Raw genomic sequence first — 17,345 nt, 5'->3', positions numbered from 1 at the left:
TTTTTATTTTTTTAATTATGCTTTGCTCTCAAGCTTAGCAATATTTGTGTTCTTGCTCAATTATCCAATAAGGTTTCGATTTCAACACTATGAATGAATTGGAAATGGAACCACTATTGAACTTAAAAAACACAAACTTAAAAACACACACACATAAAATATTTTTGCAAGCTAGCTTCGAGCATTACATTTTTATAATTAATGAGATGATAGTTTAATTACACTCACAAGAAATAATCTTACTGTTGTTCTGTCTGTCTGTACAATCGCTTCTAGTTTGCGAATTATAGCACCGGAAAACAAAAGACTCTCCAAATGTATTGCTTTACAGAAAGTGATTCATTTGTGGTTTCAAATAGTTATATCTTTTAAAGCATTTAGATCTAATTATCGAAGTCCAGTTGTTAGCAAATAAAATTTATTTGTTCCCTCTTTAGTGTCTTTGACGTCTTTAATGTGAAACATTTGTTTTCTTTTTGCTGCCAAAATCAACAAGTTATATAACTTCATAATTTAATAACACATTTGTTCTTTTGTAATGGAGCGTAATGCTTCAGATAATGTGGAATAAAAGAAAATATTGTAAACAAAGTCTTCAACAACTCTCTTTGTGTAGAGAACATAAAAGCTAAATTGTATTTTAGGTTATTGGGTTGAAAAATATTTACAAAACTTTACAGCTACTTTAAACTACAACTATTTTAGCTATTAACGAGAAAAGCTTTCAATGCTTTTAAAAAACAACATTCTTAAATCGTGAATTATACTTAATGGCCAACCAAATAACTTGGCCTTTACTTAGCCTTAATTTCTTTCATGTTAAGTTAAGGCAATTGTTTTTTATGACTGAAGAAGAGAAGAGCAGTATGAGGAGCAGCTATAAGTTCGTTTTATCGTTCTTGTCCCTTCATAGCTCCATTATTTATAATCAAGCGATCGTAGGATGGTTCCACTGTGTGTGCAGTGTGCACTGTGTGTGTGAAATGCGATCGCATACATATTTCGACATTGTCGCCAATAAGAAATTGCATGCACGTACTGCACAGCCAAGACTGGCAGACGGATGGGCGGACGAGACGAACAACGCGTATGAGTACGCGTACACGCAGCAAATGGAGCAGAACTTATAACAAAAATAGTTAAAAAACGCAGACGTGTAGACACAACATTTCGTACCAAAACGAACTGAACCGATACGACACGATACGATCCCATTCCATCCCATCCCATTCGATCCGATCTGAGAGTCATTCGAGCTACCAATTAGCGCAAATGTGGGTTGGTGGAGGGCGGCTAGGGAGGGTAGCTCAGGTTAGCAAAGCACCAACACCAGTAATAGCAACAACAACAACAACAACACACTTGAAACTGGTTTGAAGACGCAGCAGCCGCCAAAGACAATTCTCCACTTGTTGAGGCTGAATGTGCAAGCAAGATAGAAATATTGCAAAAAACTTTTCCATTGATGAATTTTTTTGTGGCGGCGCTTAAAGCAAAAACTGGCAACTGAGCTTAGCTGGGCTGCGTTGAGGTGAGTTGAGGGGGCGGGGAGTTGCGACAATTAATGAAGCGTGAGCCACTCTCTGCGCACATTAAGGCTAATAGAGACAGAAAGAGAAAGACAGAGAGAGAGAAAAGAGTGGGGAGAGACAGCAACAATTCAACTTTAACAGCCCTAAGCCTTATCGAACTTTCTAGAATTTGACGAACCGATCTTTTTGAGACCCAAACGACCCCCAGCGAATGATCCTCAAATCAAATACAATCCTCAGCCCTTGGCTGAGCAGCAAACAGCAACACTTCATGATTCATTCATTCAATGCCGGCTGGCTGCTTATTATACTTATAAATGTTTCTATATACATGTATTAATATATTTAAATGTGTCGCATATAATTTCATAATGCTTTGCCGAATCTCATATTATCCAATTAATTTTGAATATTTTGCAGAAGCAGCAATAACAACAATATTATTATTATTATAATTATCATTACACTCCACTCTATATAATTAACACTCTTGACGCACGCACACACACAAAAAAATTAAATAATTATATTATACAAAAAAAGAGAAAAACGTAAACGCACGTTGGATTTGTTTCACTTTTTAAATGTTTTCTCGACTTGGGTTGGTTTTGGATTTTGGGTATTGGGGCGGGCGCTTTTTGTTGTTGTTGTTGTTGTTACTTGATAAAGACCGACACCAAAACGAACGAACAACGTACAATAATACAACGAAATAAACCAAAAGAAACGAAATGAATGGGACGACAACGACCAAATACGCGCCTGCTCTGTAGATTCAACGCGAGTCAACTAAACTTTGATACTGGCTGGGCAGGCGGCAAAGCGAAGTGGCGGCAGCGATTGGGGCTTGCTCTGTGTGTATGTACGGGTATGTGCGTGAGTGTGTGTGTGTGCGTCCAAGTATGCGTGTTTAATTCACATTTTTGTTATACCCTGCAACCGAAGGGTAAGAAGAGTATATTAGGTTTCTGCAAATATATGTAACAGCGTGTGGGAAGCAGCTCCAATTCCATAAAGTATTTATACTATGTATTCTTGATCAGCAGGACAAGACAAATCGATCTAGAAATGTACGTATGCACTTACATACATACATAGGTCTGTCTGTCAAAATAAACGCCTGAATTTTGGAAACAGCTGAGTCCTGCACTAATTTATTTTCATAGTTGTTCCCCTATATCCACAACATTAAAGCAAGATTGTTTTTTTTTTTGTTTTTTTTTGCTATGCAGGGTATTTTACAGTCGGACTTGCTTGACAGTAACATTCTCTCTAGTCTTTTTTTCTTTTGCTATAGCGGAGCATTGAACGTTGTGCAGACCCCAACCGCCAAAGAACGCAACACCAAGCAAACGCAAGTTGATCCCACACTCAAAGGCAAGAGAGCGTGCAAGAGCAAGACTAAGAGAGAGTGTAAGGCACAAAGAGAAAGAGAGAGAGGGAGCCCATTTACGCTCAGCAGAACACACAACATGCCCATGTTGTGGGCACAAACGGGTGGCTTGGGAGGAGCTGGAGCTCGAACTTGCGTACGCTGGCTGCTTGCTAGAAATTATTTGTGGGACCGGCCGCGTGCTAAAAGCTTATTTGCATAAGGTACCTTAAAAAGTACGACGGGTTGTATGTGTGTGTGTTCTATTTGTGCGTTCCTGTGTATGCAGCGGTAACATGTGTAAAACAAAACAAAAAAAAAAAGAAACAAGAATGGAATGTTAAAGCCGCGCCGACCTGACTTTTAGAAACCCTGCAACCGCGTCAAGAAATTGTAGTAATTTGTTTAAACTTTTAAAACAATATATGTACATACATACACCCATATACACATACTTTTTAGTCGATTTTGCATTTTGCCACAGAGCTTCATTATTTATGGGTATAACTGCCTCTAGAGCTGACCCCTCCCAACAATTTTTGACACATAAGCAAAAACAGTATTTATATTTGTAATTAAGAATAACGAGAATTCGGAATAATGAGAGCCATAGAAAAGCACTAATAACAAAGAAACGCAGATTTCTGCATGGGAATTTGGCGAATTAAACTCCCTTACACAACTTCCTGAGATTGTTGCATTCAACAATACAATACCATGGCTATATCGATGTGCCCCCATCATACGGATAAAGATTATTTATAGTACTATACCTACTTTCCTCTGCAAATTCACATAAAACTCAGTAGGTCCATCAACCCTTTTGTTGCAGGGTATTGAAAATACGTATTTGGAATATCGATCTTTTGCAACATACTCCAACATATGTATTAGGAAATGACGTCGTCGCTTTCTCATTTGCTACGTCATCGATGGGCGACAAATTGCGGACCACAAGAAATTAGATAATAAACGTAAACGACAGCAGCAAAGGCAACATCACGAACAACAGCAACAACAACATATGCGAGTGATAAAATCGCTGTTGAGCTAAAAATAAAACAAAAGGCGCCACCTAAAAGTATGCTACAATATATTGTCAACGTGGAACCATTCAATTCCGGGGGCCCGGCACACCGAAAACAACAACGCCGACGACTTCGACGTCGCCACCGCACAGCACAGCACAGAGTTTGCATAAATTTCGCTTACCCATTTGTTTTTGTTATTTTTTATTTATCACACCATCATCACGTGAGCGCATAAAAAACAATTTATGCGCTTGTGTGTGTGTGTGTCTCTGTCTGTCATTCTGTCACTTTGTATTGCTTTTAAACGTGTACACATGTGGTGGGTAGTAGTGGTGGTAGGAATGACAAATTCAACTTACCTGCAAAGAAACAAGAAAATAGAGAATATAGAAAATGTTGTAATATATATAATAATACATAAACATATATAATATAATACATAAACAAGTATTTGCAAAAATCTCTGACAATTGTTCAGATTTTATAAATATCAATAATATTTCAAAATAGATTATCACGTCACAACCATCATGACAGAACGCATGATTGAACAAATTTCAAGGTATACTATGTATGTATATATAATTTAATAATTGTCCTTCTTAGGACAGATCTTAAATAAAGAGTAAAGATTTTAAAAAAATATATTGATTATGAGGGCAGTTCATAATTTTTCAACAAAAATATTTAAGCACATTTAAAAAAATAATTTTAAAATGAGAGCATGTACATTAAAAACGTGCTTTTAATAAAACCTATTTTGAAATGTATATTTCAAACAAGTTTTTTAAAATAAATAATTTGAAAAAAGTTTTTTATAAATTAACAAAAATAAGAAAATAGGAAAAACGTTTAAAAAGTTTTCACGAAGTTAATAAAAAATATTATATTAAATATTTTAAGAAAAAACAATTTTCAAAAGTTCTTAAAAATGTATTTTAGAAAGAATATTTGTAAGAAAAAGGATTTGGGAGAAACATATATTTTAAAAATAAGTATAATTTAATAAAAATGAAAGTATTTAAGACAAACAAGAAAATTTTTTAAGGAGAGTATTTACTATTTACTTAGAAAGTTAATAATTACTTTTAAAATGAAAGTTTTTAGAAATAGTTTTTAGTAAAAAAAAAAACCTTTTTAACAAACAAATATGTAAGAAACAGAAAATAAAAAAAAATTATTTTAAAATCAATTAAGCAAAATGCGATTTACACTATTTAATAAAAAATATATATATACTAAAGTATATCTTACAAAAGTGATTAAAAACAATTTTGAAAAATAAGATTTTTAAAAATCACAAATAAAAAAATTATGATTGTATCATGTAGAACTTACATTACTTTTAAGTTACACGCGATTATTTAGGATAAAAAAAAACCAAAAAGACTTATCTCTTAGATCTTATCTATCTCATCACTGACGGATTTATTGGGGAATTGGTAAATGCCCTACAATCACGATTTAGTTTTTCGGATTCCAATGGTTTGGCTTCCCCACTTTTGAGATTTTGGAATGCAATAATTTAGATTCTGCATTTGAAAATCGCAACGGAATGATTTCGATATTACACAACTAATACAAGTTTTTAGAAGAGTTTAGAAATAAATTGTTAAAGGTTTGGGAAACTACTTTGTCTGGATACCTCTTATTCTTAAGAAACTTAAAATGGTAGCCAAAAATAGTAGATCCCCAAGGTTTGGAAATGATTTATTCATGCGCTTAACGGAAAACCCCTATGCTGCGGGGAAGCCGGTAAAGTTTTGGCCACAAATCTAACAATCTTGTCATAGTGATACCATAGTTACGACTTTACAGGTAGAAGGGATTAACCCCTTACTAAATTTATGAATTTTTCCATTATGGGTGTAGGTTTGGATATGCTTGTGTGGAATGATTTTGAAACGAAAACTAACTGCTCACAGATTGCACAAATTGCCGTTCTACTGGCTTAATGGACCCAACGCTGAGCTTGTGAGGTGGCACCTCCTCAGTGGTATGTTTGAGTTCGACTTTCCGTTGGTTGACCATTGTGAGCAGGGGGCTGTCAGGGCTGTGGTTGTATGAAATCGTGAGATATGTCCTATGGCCCTGAGACGGATATCAACGGATAATTTGAACAAAATTTTGACAAAAACACAAATAAGAAACTATTCTTTTTTTCGAACTTAGGCACTGACAGATATATCAAAGGAAAAATAAAATACTGCGAAATCGGGTGATATAGAACTAGAACTATGGATGGAGTGCCAATAATTGTTTATTACTATTATATTCGTAACTTTAACAGGAGCGACTTGGTTAAACAAACTACATAATTGGGGAGAAAAAAAGGAAACTAATCTTAGTTTCTGCTTCTAAACGATAAGATGTACGATTTAAAAGTAAACAGATGTTTTTAAAATATCTCTCCACATATTGCTGGATAAAGGAGTTAGCTAAATTTTTTTGGATGGATGTTTGTGCTATTGGTAAAAAAAAAGACAATAAATCTTGAGAGGTTGACTGATAACCAAACCAGGAACTATGGGTTCCCGAAAATATATTTCTAACTATTCCAATGAAAATGCAAACGTTTTAAAGAACCCCTGCACACCTTGTTATCAGCTGAGAATTTTCACAATTCCAGTATTAGTACAATTATATGATATTCCAAAATATTAAAAGTAACACTTCAAATAATTAACGATCATCTACTTAGGAATTTCACAAATTTAGCGAAATTTCATAAGCCAGCTAAATTTATCGGCTGTGATCGGTTTACGATGACAACAACACCAAAAAACAACAAAAAAACAAAAAAAGAAACGTTGAATTTGTCAATTAAAAGCTTTTAATAGCCTTATAAACTAATGAAAAGTAAGGTAGCTGGTTTTAAAAACCAAACTCGTTTTAACTTAAAGACAAATGATTTTGGACAACGCGCGAAAATTTAACAAATCGCAAATCTCGAATAACGAGAAACAAATGACTGTGAAGATTTCAATGAAAGTAAAGGAGAAAGACAGAGGAAGGTAATCTTTCTTCAACGAAGAAAATATTGTCCAGCTAGTCTTCAACTTCGATTGGAGTTTGATTTCAGAAATGTTTAATTTTCTAAAATAGTGATAATTAGAAATATCCATAAGTTGAAAACATTTCACTTTAAAAATAAATGGGTATCTATCCAACTACTGTGGTAACTTCGAAGCTTCTTCAGTTATAGGTTTGCATCCAGAGTTTTTCAGGTAAGTATTATTTGTACACCTGCTGGATCTTGGTTCGACCTTTAATACTCCCGATAAGTATCCCGACGCAAACTAGTTATTCGAAGATTTGTATAAGCCCATGTGTTATGTATTTGCTTGCAAACTTATTCGAACACCGTGGTTTTAATTTCTTTTGAGGAACATGCCACATAAAACAAATATCGAATATCTGTCTCTAGGGGGGACAAGGGGCACATGGTGCAGGAAAGATAGTCTGATGCGCCCAGCTGCTTGGTGCTCTAAACATGTGTATACATCGTTTCTTTTCTCTTATGCAGAACTAATTCTTAGAATTCTATTATTGCGTAAATACAGAAAATATGTTTTTTGTTTTGGTTTTCTTTAGCGCCGCATAACTTATCTAAGCAATATGTGCATACCACAATTTGGATTAGATTAGAATGGGGCCCCCATTCCCATAAAGTGCAAGAGTTGAGAACAACTATGGTTAATCCAAAACGTAAGCACTTGGTTATCGATCAGAAAGACTTAGAACTGCTGAATGCATTTAGACAAGCTTCTACAACGCAATTATATAAGTACATGGTTTTGTTAATACGTTATAGTCGCAGAGGGGGGTCCACAATTCGCAGAAATATCGTCATCGTTATCGGCCCAGTCCCCATTGCCATCACCATCGCCATCGCCATGGCTCCCTCACGTCAGTGGACGATGCGTGTTTCCTTTTCACCTGCTGGTTACTTGTCGTCTCTATTTGTTTTATGTCAGTACCCCCACAATCCCCCCGGCCCAACAACCCTCCCTACCTCCCCAATTCCAGCTCTATAGCTGGGGCGATTGGATCATACGCTGCGTTGCGTTGCGCCGAGCTGCGTCATCGCCGAGCGGCGTCGTAAACAAGATAATGACCCACATACCCGTCAAATCGCGCATTGCAGTTGACGGTTGGCGGTTGCTGAAGCAGTGCGGTGCAGAGGTGTGGTGTGTGTGGTGGCAGAGGTGGGGGGAACGAAGCTTTTTGTGTTTCTATTTTCATAAATATTTAATTTAATTTGATTTGATTTTGTTTTGCGAACGCGACGAGTGACCCCCAAAAAGCGTTTAACTGCGTATCCAATGCACATTTTTCGTTGTGGTCGTTGTTGTTGTTGCTGCTCTCTAGACTTGGCTCAAAGCCAAAATTGACAACGTCGGCCTCTGCACCTCGCCATCGCACCGCATTCCATATATCAACAATAATTTATTGTATATTTTTTATATAAATACTCATACATACATACTTGTATGTATATATAGTATATATTTATTTATTTATGCCATTGACGCGAAATGAAGGCAGAAATCAAAACAACTGCACTTTCTATTAGATTTTGGGTGCGAGGGCAAAAAAGGGGCGTGCAACATTTTAGCTCAAATTTCATGTGAAATCAGATCTTACTATCAGGCTAACTAGCTCCTTCAGATATGTAGTTTAGTTAATAATGAGAACCGATAGATAGTTCGTGAAATCTACACGTTCTGTTCTACAAAAAACTGTCTCTAAGCTTGTTGTTGAAAACTTTTTAAATAATATTATATTTTAATTTATATTTCTATCCACGTATATTAAGGATGGAAGTAAAAGTCCTGGGCCTCGACATAAGGCTCTCTTTTTCTATCTTCAGAATCGGTTCATTCTGTTCTAAAAGTCAATTTTCTTCAGACTTCTGGCAGATAGATGTCCCTAAACTAAGTATTCAAACTTTAATTTTTAAAAAACTATAGATTTAAAGTAATCCACATCGGATGGCCTTAGGATTAAAAGGACAGTCGGAGGAGGGATATACTTCTCGGACTCGGGCAGAAGACTCTCTTTCCACCTTCAGGATCACTGCAGTGTCTATCAGGCGGAAGTTATCAGCCATTGTAGGTAGCAGAGCCTCGAATCCCCAATTCCTTAACTCAATAATGTTTTAAGTTAACAATTCACGGCTCTCTTTTGTAAATTTTTTTTTCCGTTACCCTTTATTTCAAAGAATGGTCGTTTGTGCCAGCTGCTTGATGGGATATGATCGTTTCTATTGACAACTGAAACGACTGATAGTCGTGATACCCCATTCGAAGTTGTCTAATAGCTGCTTTAAATTTTCATACTTCTAATCCCAATAGATTCCGAAACCAGCAAGTTTTCAGAACACAGAAGTATCAAATAGAAAGTAATTGGTTCGAGTATCTTAAGTGGAGAAATTAATAAACAAAGGCTAAGCGAATTTCATAAACAAAGAAGAAATGTCAAAACTCAATATTTACTTTGTCTAAAGTTATATGTCTTTTTCGAAGCTTAGTCGAAAGATACTACGATTCGTTTCTATGCACTTATCATGTACCGAATAATGTCTATATAGTAGTCAATTATCAACGGACCCATACACACACATATACATATATACTCGTACATATGGGTATATGTGGATCGAATTCCGATGCATATTCGCATTTGAAATCAAATAAATAATAGCAGCCAGAGATTGCCGCCCATTTAAGGCTGAGAAGAAGACTAAACAAATATGTTTATGAATTCGTGTGCGTATTTAGATAGGAACGTACTCGTTTGCATAAATATACAATTCGCAGATAGAATTCCATGCAAAGGCATACCTAAAAATAACTGATTTAGTTATGCACATACATATGTACATACATATATGAAGATGTTGCAGCTCTTTTAATTTATTTTAAAAAGAGGCTGTGGGAATCTATGGGATCTATACAGTAACGAGAACTGTGCTAAACTCGCAGGGCAAAAGGGTATTATGAAAACGCTCTATCAATTGTGCCACCATCCTTGAGATCCACTATATCATGAATATGCTGATCATCATCACATTAGTAATTATCATCACTCTGTTATTTTAAAATTGAAACTTTATACGTCAATAGACACTAGACGGATTTACATAAAGTTAGTTTAATTAACTATTTCTTTAGCTAAAACAAACTGCAAATTCGAGAGGAGGAATTTGCAGAAATTCTATTCCATGCTATGCGCTTATTTTAAAGATTTGATTAAAGTGTTCTGTCTTCTCTCTTTGGTTTGTCTGACGCTGATATATCTGGATAATTTTAGCTTACTTAAAATAGCAAACAGTGCGTTATCATTATCAGTTGTGCATCCAGGTAGTATTATTAAGTTCCTTAATGGTCTCTAAACAACGCTATTTGAAGCACCTTCATTATCTCCGATTGTAGTTAATTATAACAAGCGTTTTTTAAACCCACACAAAAAGCTGTCTGATGTTCAAAGCTTTAATTCACGTCCATTAGTTGCATTAAAAATTTTTTGGATGATCAGTTGTAGGTAATACTTTGACATTATTTTACTGTAACATTTTTAGAATAGCATTCCGATTGTAAGTGATTCCAATTAAACTGTTTATCTCTCTGACTAACCTTGAATATATAATTTCTGCAAAGCAACTTATAGATATAGCTAGATAACGATATCTAACCAAGAGTTGTGCATCAATGGACCCACGAGCAGTTGAGGGAGAGAATTAAAAGTCATATATCAACTAATATAGTTGAACATATAGTTCGAATTATATGAATATTTACTTTATTTTCCCAAGGTCTTCTCTACGCTGTACACGCCTCTAATTCTAATAGAAATCTGTTGTTTTCCTTTCTTATCACAGTCTAGTCGATATATCTTATCCAATATTTTAATTCTAATGCAATTCAATTACACAAGTTGTTCATACTTGGAGTAGTTCTTCCATATATATTTAAAATAACGAGGCTATATATAGTTTGCAATAAACCTACTTTACACATACATCAGCCAAGGCCATTTGCCAAGCTTAGAGTTGGTAGCTGTGGTGGTTCAAAAGTATTCGAGGTTCATACGGACAAACAGAGGGACTGCAGATGGGCAGACGATGCAAAAACATGGCAACATACATTGAAGTAGAATGTACACTCGCACTACATTGTATAAATTGTGAAAAATATATTGAGTTGGTTGGGTGCAAGGTTTCGGAATCTAGAGATTTCTTAGTCCAATTCAAGTGCACTTTGCACGCACACCTTGCCAAGAGGGGATGTCAATGGCATATGTTCTATTTGTTTAGATACAACACTGATAATATTAATGGTGCGAGGAAGCAGGCATGTGTGACGCATGTGTGTCAAATGCAATGAAAATTGGCATTTAATGATGATACATCGATCGGCTTCTTGTTTTATGCCCGTGTCCGTGTCGATGGTTCGTTCACGCGCGCGTGTAAATCAAATTAGTCTCTTTGTTATTATTGTTTGGCCCTGCTTGTGGGACGAATGGGCGACTGGGAGGATGGGAGGATGGGCTGCCTGGCGGTTGTGCAGCGCAGTAGCTGATCGCATGCATGTCTGTGTATCTATGTACTCGTACATATGTATTAATTATTGAGAGAGGGTATTAATTAAATTTGTGTGTGTGTGTGTGTGTGTGTGTGTGTGTGTGTATACCATCAACGCCGAACAGCCGAACAGTAAGGCTTATATTTTTAGATATCACAGCACAAGGAGGAAGAAGAAGAAACAACAGCAGCAGCAGCAGAAACAACAACAACAACAACACAGGGGGAGGTGTACTGTCTAATGCGTTCTTCAGCGGCAAGTCAGCCAGCGTTCGAAGGAGGCGGTGGTGGTGATGGTGATGGCAGGTTGAGATTGCGCCTAAGATAGTGACACACGCACACACACAGAAATACACACGTAAACAACAGAGTGAGCGCACCACACAGTAGGAGAGAGCAAAAGCGGCACACATATATACACACACACACACATAAAAGAAGAGAGAATGATGTTGCAGTCGAGCTAGCCTGCAATGGAATACCCTAAAATTCTACTGCTTTGTTATAGCTTCTGCTAAAAAGAAGAGGAAAACTGTAGAATGATGCTGAAATTTAGGAAGCAAAGTATTGGCACTAAATTGTTTCTCGGTTGTAACAGATTTTAATGTAATTATAAGAAGAATTATTATTATTATTACAAGTACAATTAAGTTTTTATACGACTCATCTGGCTAGACTGGTTAAGAATATAAAGGCATCAGAGACGCTTCGTTTTGCTTGCTATACCCATTTGCATAAACGTAATATACTATTCGTACTTAGGGTATTTAAGGAGCGTACATTGCGTTCTCATAGAACAGATAATACTCTCACACCCTCTCTCACTCTCTCTCTCTCTCTCTCTCTCTCTCCCTCTCTTGCTATGCATATGTGTTTGTTTGCTCAGTTTGCACAATTAAAAAGCAATTATTTTTACACAATTCTTGATCAGGCCAAAAGCATTTTCCTTTGGCATTTGCCGAACATCGAAAAATGTGCAGTATATATGTTAATTTATATATGTATGTATGTATAGTATATATATATATATTGTTGTATTGTTCTATATACCTTCAAGAAATGATCCGCGATTGATCAACATGCTCGTCGCTTTTAGCAGCCAACAGTAGAAACGAAAGAATAGAAAAACGCTTTGCAGCGCCGCCACTGTGACGTTTCAGTTTCGCTGCGACGTCGCTGTTGCTGCGTTGCGTTGCGCTGCGCTGCGACGTCGCTGACCTTCTTTTCTCTGTTAACTGAAAAGTGCAGTCTCTTTAGGCCGTCAGTCGCCTTCGTCGTCGTTTATGCAGACGACGCAGAACTTTCTTTGCAACCAAACAGAAAACACCACAGTAAAAGAGGAAAGAAAATACCCAATTTTGGCCAAAATGTCGTCTTTTGGCCTACACTACTCAAACACACACACACACACGCACACAAACGCGCGCACCACCCCGACCAACACGAGTGTGAGCAACACAAAACGACCGACGCAGCACTCAGTGCTGCAAAATGTTTGCCGAAAAAACAACTTTGGTAGTTTCGTTTCGTTGAAACTTTTCTCACTTATTGCGCGTTTTCGACCAAATATGTTTTATGTATTTAAAGAAATACCAAGCACCAAGCAACAGAACAACAACAACAACAAAAATAAAATAACAGAACAAACAACCGCGCAGTGAAAAAAGTAAATTGAAGTTTTGGGGACGCGCGCGCGATTCTGTGTTCTCAGCGCTGCTTCGACGAATTTCGTGCTACTGAAAAAAACACGAGCAGCAATTTGATTCGCCGCGACTGTATGCAGCAGCGACGTATGCGGCGACGTTTTCGGCGAAATATACGGCGAAAACCGAATCGCCAAAGTTGCTTGGTAAAATAAGTGAGAATGGGGGGCGGGGGCTTTCAGTCAAATCGTTAAGAACAGAACCAAGCAATGGGCCAGCGAGTGAACGGCCAAGGGGGGTCCAACATAGAGAGAGAGAGAGAGAGAAAGTGAGAGTGCAGGTCGTCCGAGGTGAAGCTGTTTCTGTGTGTGTGCGTATATGTGTAGTCACCATGAGGTTATTATACATTGTGTGTTTGAATGAGTGTGCCAGTCGAATTTTTGGTGCGCAGAGCAGAAAATTTATGAACACAGTGTACCTAAATGTGTAGACGAACTGTTCGCCTGAAATTCTGATTCACTATGTGGTTATAGTCACATAGCTCATTTAAAGAGGAACGAATCGTTCTTTAGTCTTTTTGTTAAAGCTATAATCAGACGGAAAAATAATCTGAACAGGAATTAGTCGAATTACAAAAAACTTCTTTGGGTCTTAATTGTTTATTCGTGACTTAAGTTTATTCATAATTTTAGGTTCTTTCGGTCGTTCATTTGCTTCGCTCAGAGTTTAATAATTTGATCTTCCATTCATCAAAATAATATAAAACCGAACATTTCTCTATATTTTAGTGATTAGAAAATATTTTTTGACCCGCCAATGCAAACAATTTATGTATGTACACGCATCTAGCTAAAAATTAAAATTAGTATTCATATCAAGGTCGTTTTGATAAAAATATTTGGCTAGAAAGGAAGAATATTTTTCGACACCAGCGACGTCGGCACTATGCGTAAAAATTTGAATACTGTAGGCATTCCGTCTTGTGGGAGTGCTGCCCAATTGCAGGATATTTTCGTCTCAAATACTGAAATTCGTCTGCCAAATGCATTCAATAACTTAAATAACGTACTAGAGGGAACTTAGGGAATTAATTTCGACCGGACTGGCCCAACTCTGTTTGCCTCGGTCTGCCGGCGATATGTATCAGTTAACCGAGTAATGTTGCTCCACTGTGGCTAACAACTACTGCGGCAAATTCACAAGAGCGAACGCCTCGGCAAGTTCAACTGAAAAAGAGAGAGGCAGGCAGAGAGAACGAGCGCAGTCAGCAAATACTGTGGTGAGTACCTAAAAGTACCTGTGTGTGTGTGTCACGTCGCGTCACCGTATGTATCTGTGTGCGCTCGTATCTGCGTCAACGACGACGAAATCGATTGACTTGGCGCGAGGTGGCGGCGAACTACACACACACATGCATACACAACACATATATGAGCGGAGCGTCGCAGTCGCTGAAAATAGTACCGAAACAAGTTCAGCTTTTGTCTGTATGAGTTTAAAAGAATAGCGCCAAAGAAATGCAACAACAGAAAGTACACTACACGCCTCTGCGAGATCAGCAAACTCTCCGACCGAATTCTGCGCTCACCACTCTCTCACGGACTGTGCCGTCATGCATTACGATTCTAGGTGAAGAAAGGTGCTTCTTCTTGCTGCAATTCACATGCTAAGTGGCGAGGGTGGGCTGTTTAATAAAAAGCCCAACATATGAATGTGGGGAAAATTTTATTTACAGCTGTTCCTCCACTGAAGCCTTAAAAAATTGCATGCTCGACTTGACGTCACTTTTACCAGATAGTTGTGCTTTTTCGCCATCCCCTTACACTTAAATAGCAACAAAACAATAATTCCTACGTATGAATATAATATGTAGTCGAAATTGATAAGCACAACTGATGACAAGGTGACGAACTTTCATTCAATTGGCGAATCAGATGGCGCTACTTATTGAAGCCGGTGTTGACTGGAATTCCCTGTTTACTTTCTGCAACTTAAGTGACTTAAGGCTCAATTCTTTCAAAATAAATTAAGCAAACATATTGTAAACAATAGAGATTAAAATGCTGTCATCAGTTACTCTTACATATCAGTCGATAGTACATACATATATTTAAGTTAAGCAAATGCTTAACACAAGGGTTCTTTTTCAACTTCATTTTTGCAATTTAGTTTCAACATTTTTTTCTGTACCTTAACAATTGTTGTAGAAACGATTCGATTTCAATTTCTATATGTGATTTTATTTCAAACTCGAAATAAGGTGTTCAGAGTTTTACTTTCATTTTTTCGCCGTCCTGGAGGAATGGGTTGCTTGACTAATTCTTTTTAATGTTACTTGCAAAAACAAGGCTAGACAAATCGATAGAGCCATCAAGAACTTTTCAGCCAAAACAGATGGACGAACAGTTGGACATTATTACTTGGCAGCTGTCAGCATTTCAAAGCTAATATGTATTTAAGGTACATACTAAATATCATATGATGTATGGTCCGAATGACACTGACAGGTTTTTGGTTGGGAAGGTAACTAGTTAGAACAATAGAGGTCCCTAGTTTCAAATCGCATTATTTCTAATAATTTTTCAAATTTAATTTTAGGCATTTATGTGTGTTTTCAGGGTACATAAGCCGAATCCCTATCGAAATTCAATTCAATTTGTATACTTTTTTAAATGTTTAAATTGCAAATTTCGAGCATGCATTTAAATACTCTTTTAAACGTTTAAAATGATAAATGTATTTAGCTTTCTGTCAGGCATGGAGGGGTTAAGACTCGTGCTATGTCATAAAATATTGAATTAAGGCGCAGCTTCAAAAGGCATGATGAAACACTTCAAGGTTATCATTTTGTTTAACAGATCCTAAATAAGTATATTAGACAAAAAAACTTCCGAAAAGTAATGGTGGAGTCTCGTTTAGAGTGCTTAGAGTGGGAGATTTCAGCCTTCTTGTTGGTTTTGCAAAAGTAATGGACGTAAATCTATGCTAAGGTAGCTCAGAACGATCTGAGCCGATCTCTGTTGAGAGAAACCGCTTGCCATTTCAGTCTTTTCTGTGCGAGTTTTCACCTCTTTTTTTCAGCTTCCATACTTAAGCTTAGCTCTGATCGGGCATTGCTATATTTTCTACCCAGTTTATTACACACATATATGTATATATGTATGTGTTTGTAGGGGTAATTGTAATTGTTAAGAGGGTATACTTACTGCATGTTTTGACGCCTCCTAGCACCAGACTCGGTGACTGTTTGTTCCCCTCGGCAAAGGAGGATGTCCTCGGACGACCGCTCATGGTGATGTTTGTGTTTGATGTTGTTGTTTTTGTTGTTGATATTGTTATTGTGTGGATTGCCCGCTCTCAGTTGTTGTTGTTGTTGATGTCGTGCTTCTGCTCGAGCTGCTGTTTCCTCTTCTCCTCAATTGCCGTATATGTATGTATGTTTGTATGTATTTATGATTCTTGTTCAAATAGAGGAGAGAAGCGGGCGTACGAATTTCCACACGCGTCTTTTACTAACGTTTTTTATGATTTTGTTGACAGTTGTTAACTGATTCTCTTCTTTTTTTTTTTGGTAATAATATTACTATTAAGATTTTTTTAAATAATTATTATTGTTGCTCTTGTTAACTTTGCTTCTCACTGTGTTGCACTGCCATCTGCTTGCTTTCTATACACACACACACACAATGAATAAGATTTCTCAATATATATTTAAATTTGTTTCATAAAAAAAAAACAAACAAAAATAAGAAAAAAAAAAACGCGATGGCGGTAAAAACCGCGCGGTCGCTCAGGTGGCGCAGCAGCAAATCACGTGTCACGTGTTTCAGTTTCAGCTGTTTTTGTTGTTGTTGTTGTTTCTGCACTGGCTGCTCTGAAACACTCCCACACAAACACACACACAGATCTCTACACACATGCACACACACACAACGTTGTGCCTGCTGGCCGGTTGCTATTGTTGTTGCTCCTTTTTATTTATTTTTTGCCTGCTGTTGTGTTTTAAATACAACGCGTGGCACGGGTCGTTAGTGAGTTAGTTGTTGTTGTTGTTTTGTTGTTTGTAGCTCAAAATTGCACAAAAGCCAAGTTCATTTTTCAATCACTGTTGTTGTTGTAAGTGTTCTCTACTTTTCTTACTTGTTCACTGTGTGCGAGCAAAAAAAAAAGCAAAAAAAAAAA

General features: G+C 36.9%; 1 protein-coding gene across 2 annotated transcripts in view; it reads right to left on the bottom strand.

The window, feature by feature from the left end:
- LOC115629751 (protein kinase shaggy) overlaps positions 1-6,086 on the bottom strand; it is a 49,147-nt gene extending 43,061 nt beyond the window's left edge. For both annotated transcript variants that reach the window (XM_030526292.1, XM_030526294.1), the window contains exon 1: positions 5,852-6,086. In XM_030526292.1, coding sequence (XP_030382152.1) covers positions 5,852-5,966 — 115 coding nt within the window. In that variant the 5' untranslated portion in view covers positions 5,967-6,086. The remainder of the gene's footprint in view (positions 1-5,851) is intronic.
- Positions 6,087-17,345: the final 11,259 nt, after the last annotated feature.

Source organism: Scaptodrosophila lebanonensis, unplaced genomic scaffold (assembly GCF_003285725.1).
Source record: "Scaptodrosophila lebanonensis strain 11010-0011.00,11010-0021.00 unplaced genomic scaffold, SlebRS2 tig00000163-arrow-arrow-pilon, whole genome shotgun sequence".
NCBI classification, from domain to species: Eukaryota; Metazoa; Arthropoda; class Insecta; order Diptera; family Drosophilidae; genus Scaptodrosophila; species Scaptodrosophila lebanonensis.
The sequence above is the reverse complement of the archived record's forward strand: the minus strand, read 5'-3'. Positions and strand labels throughout refer to the sequence as shown.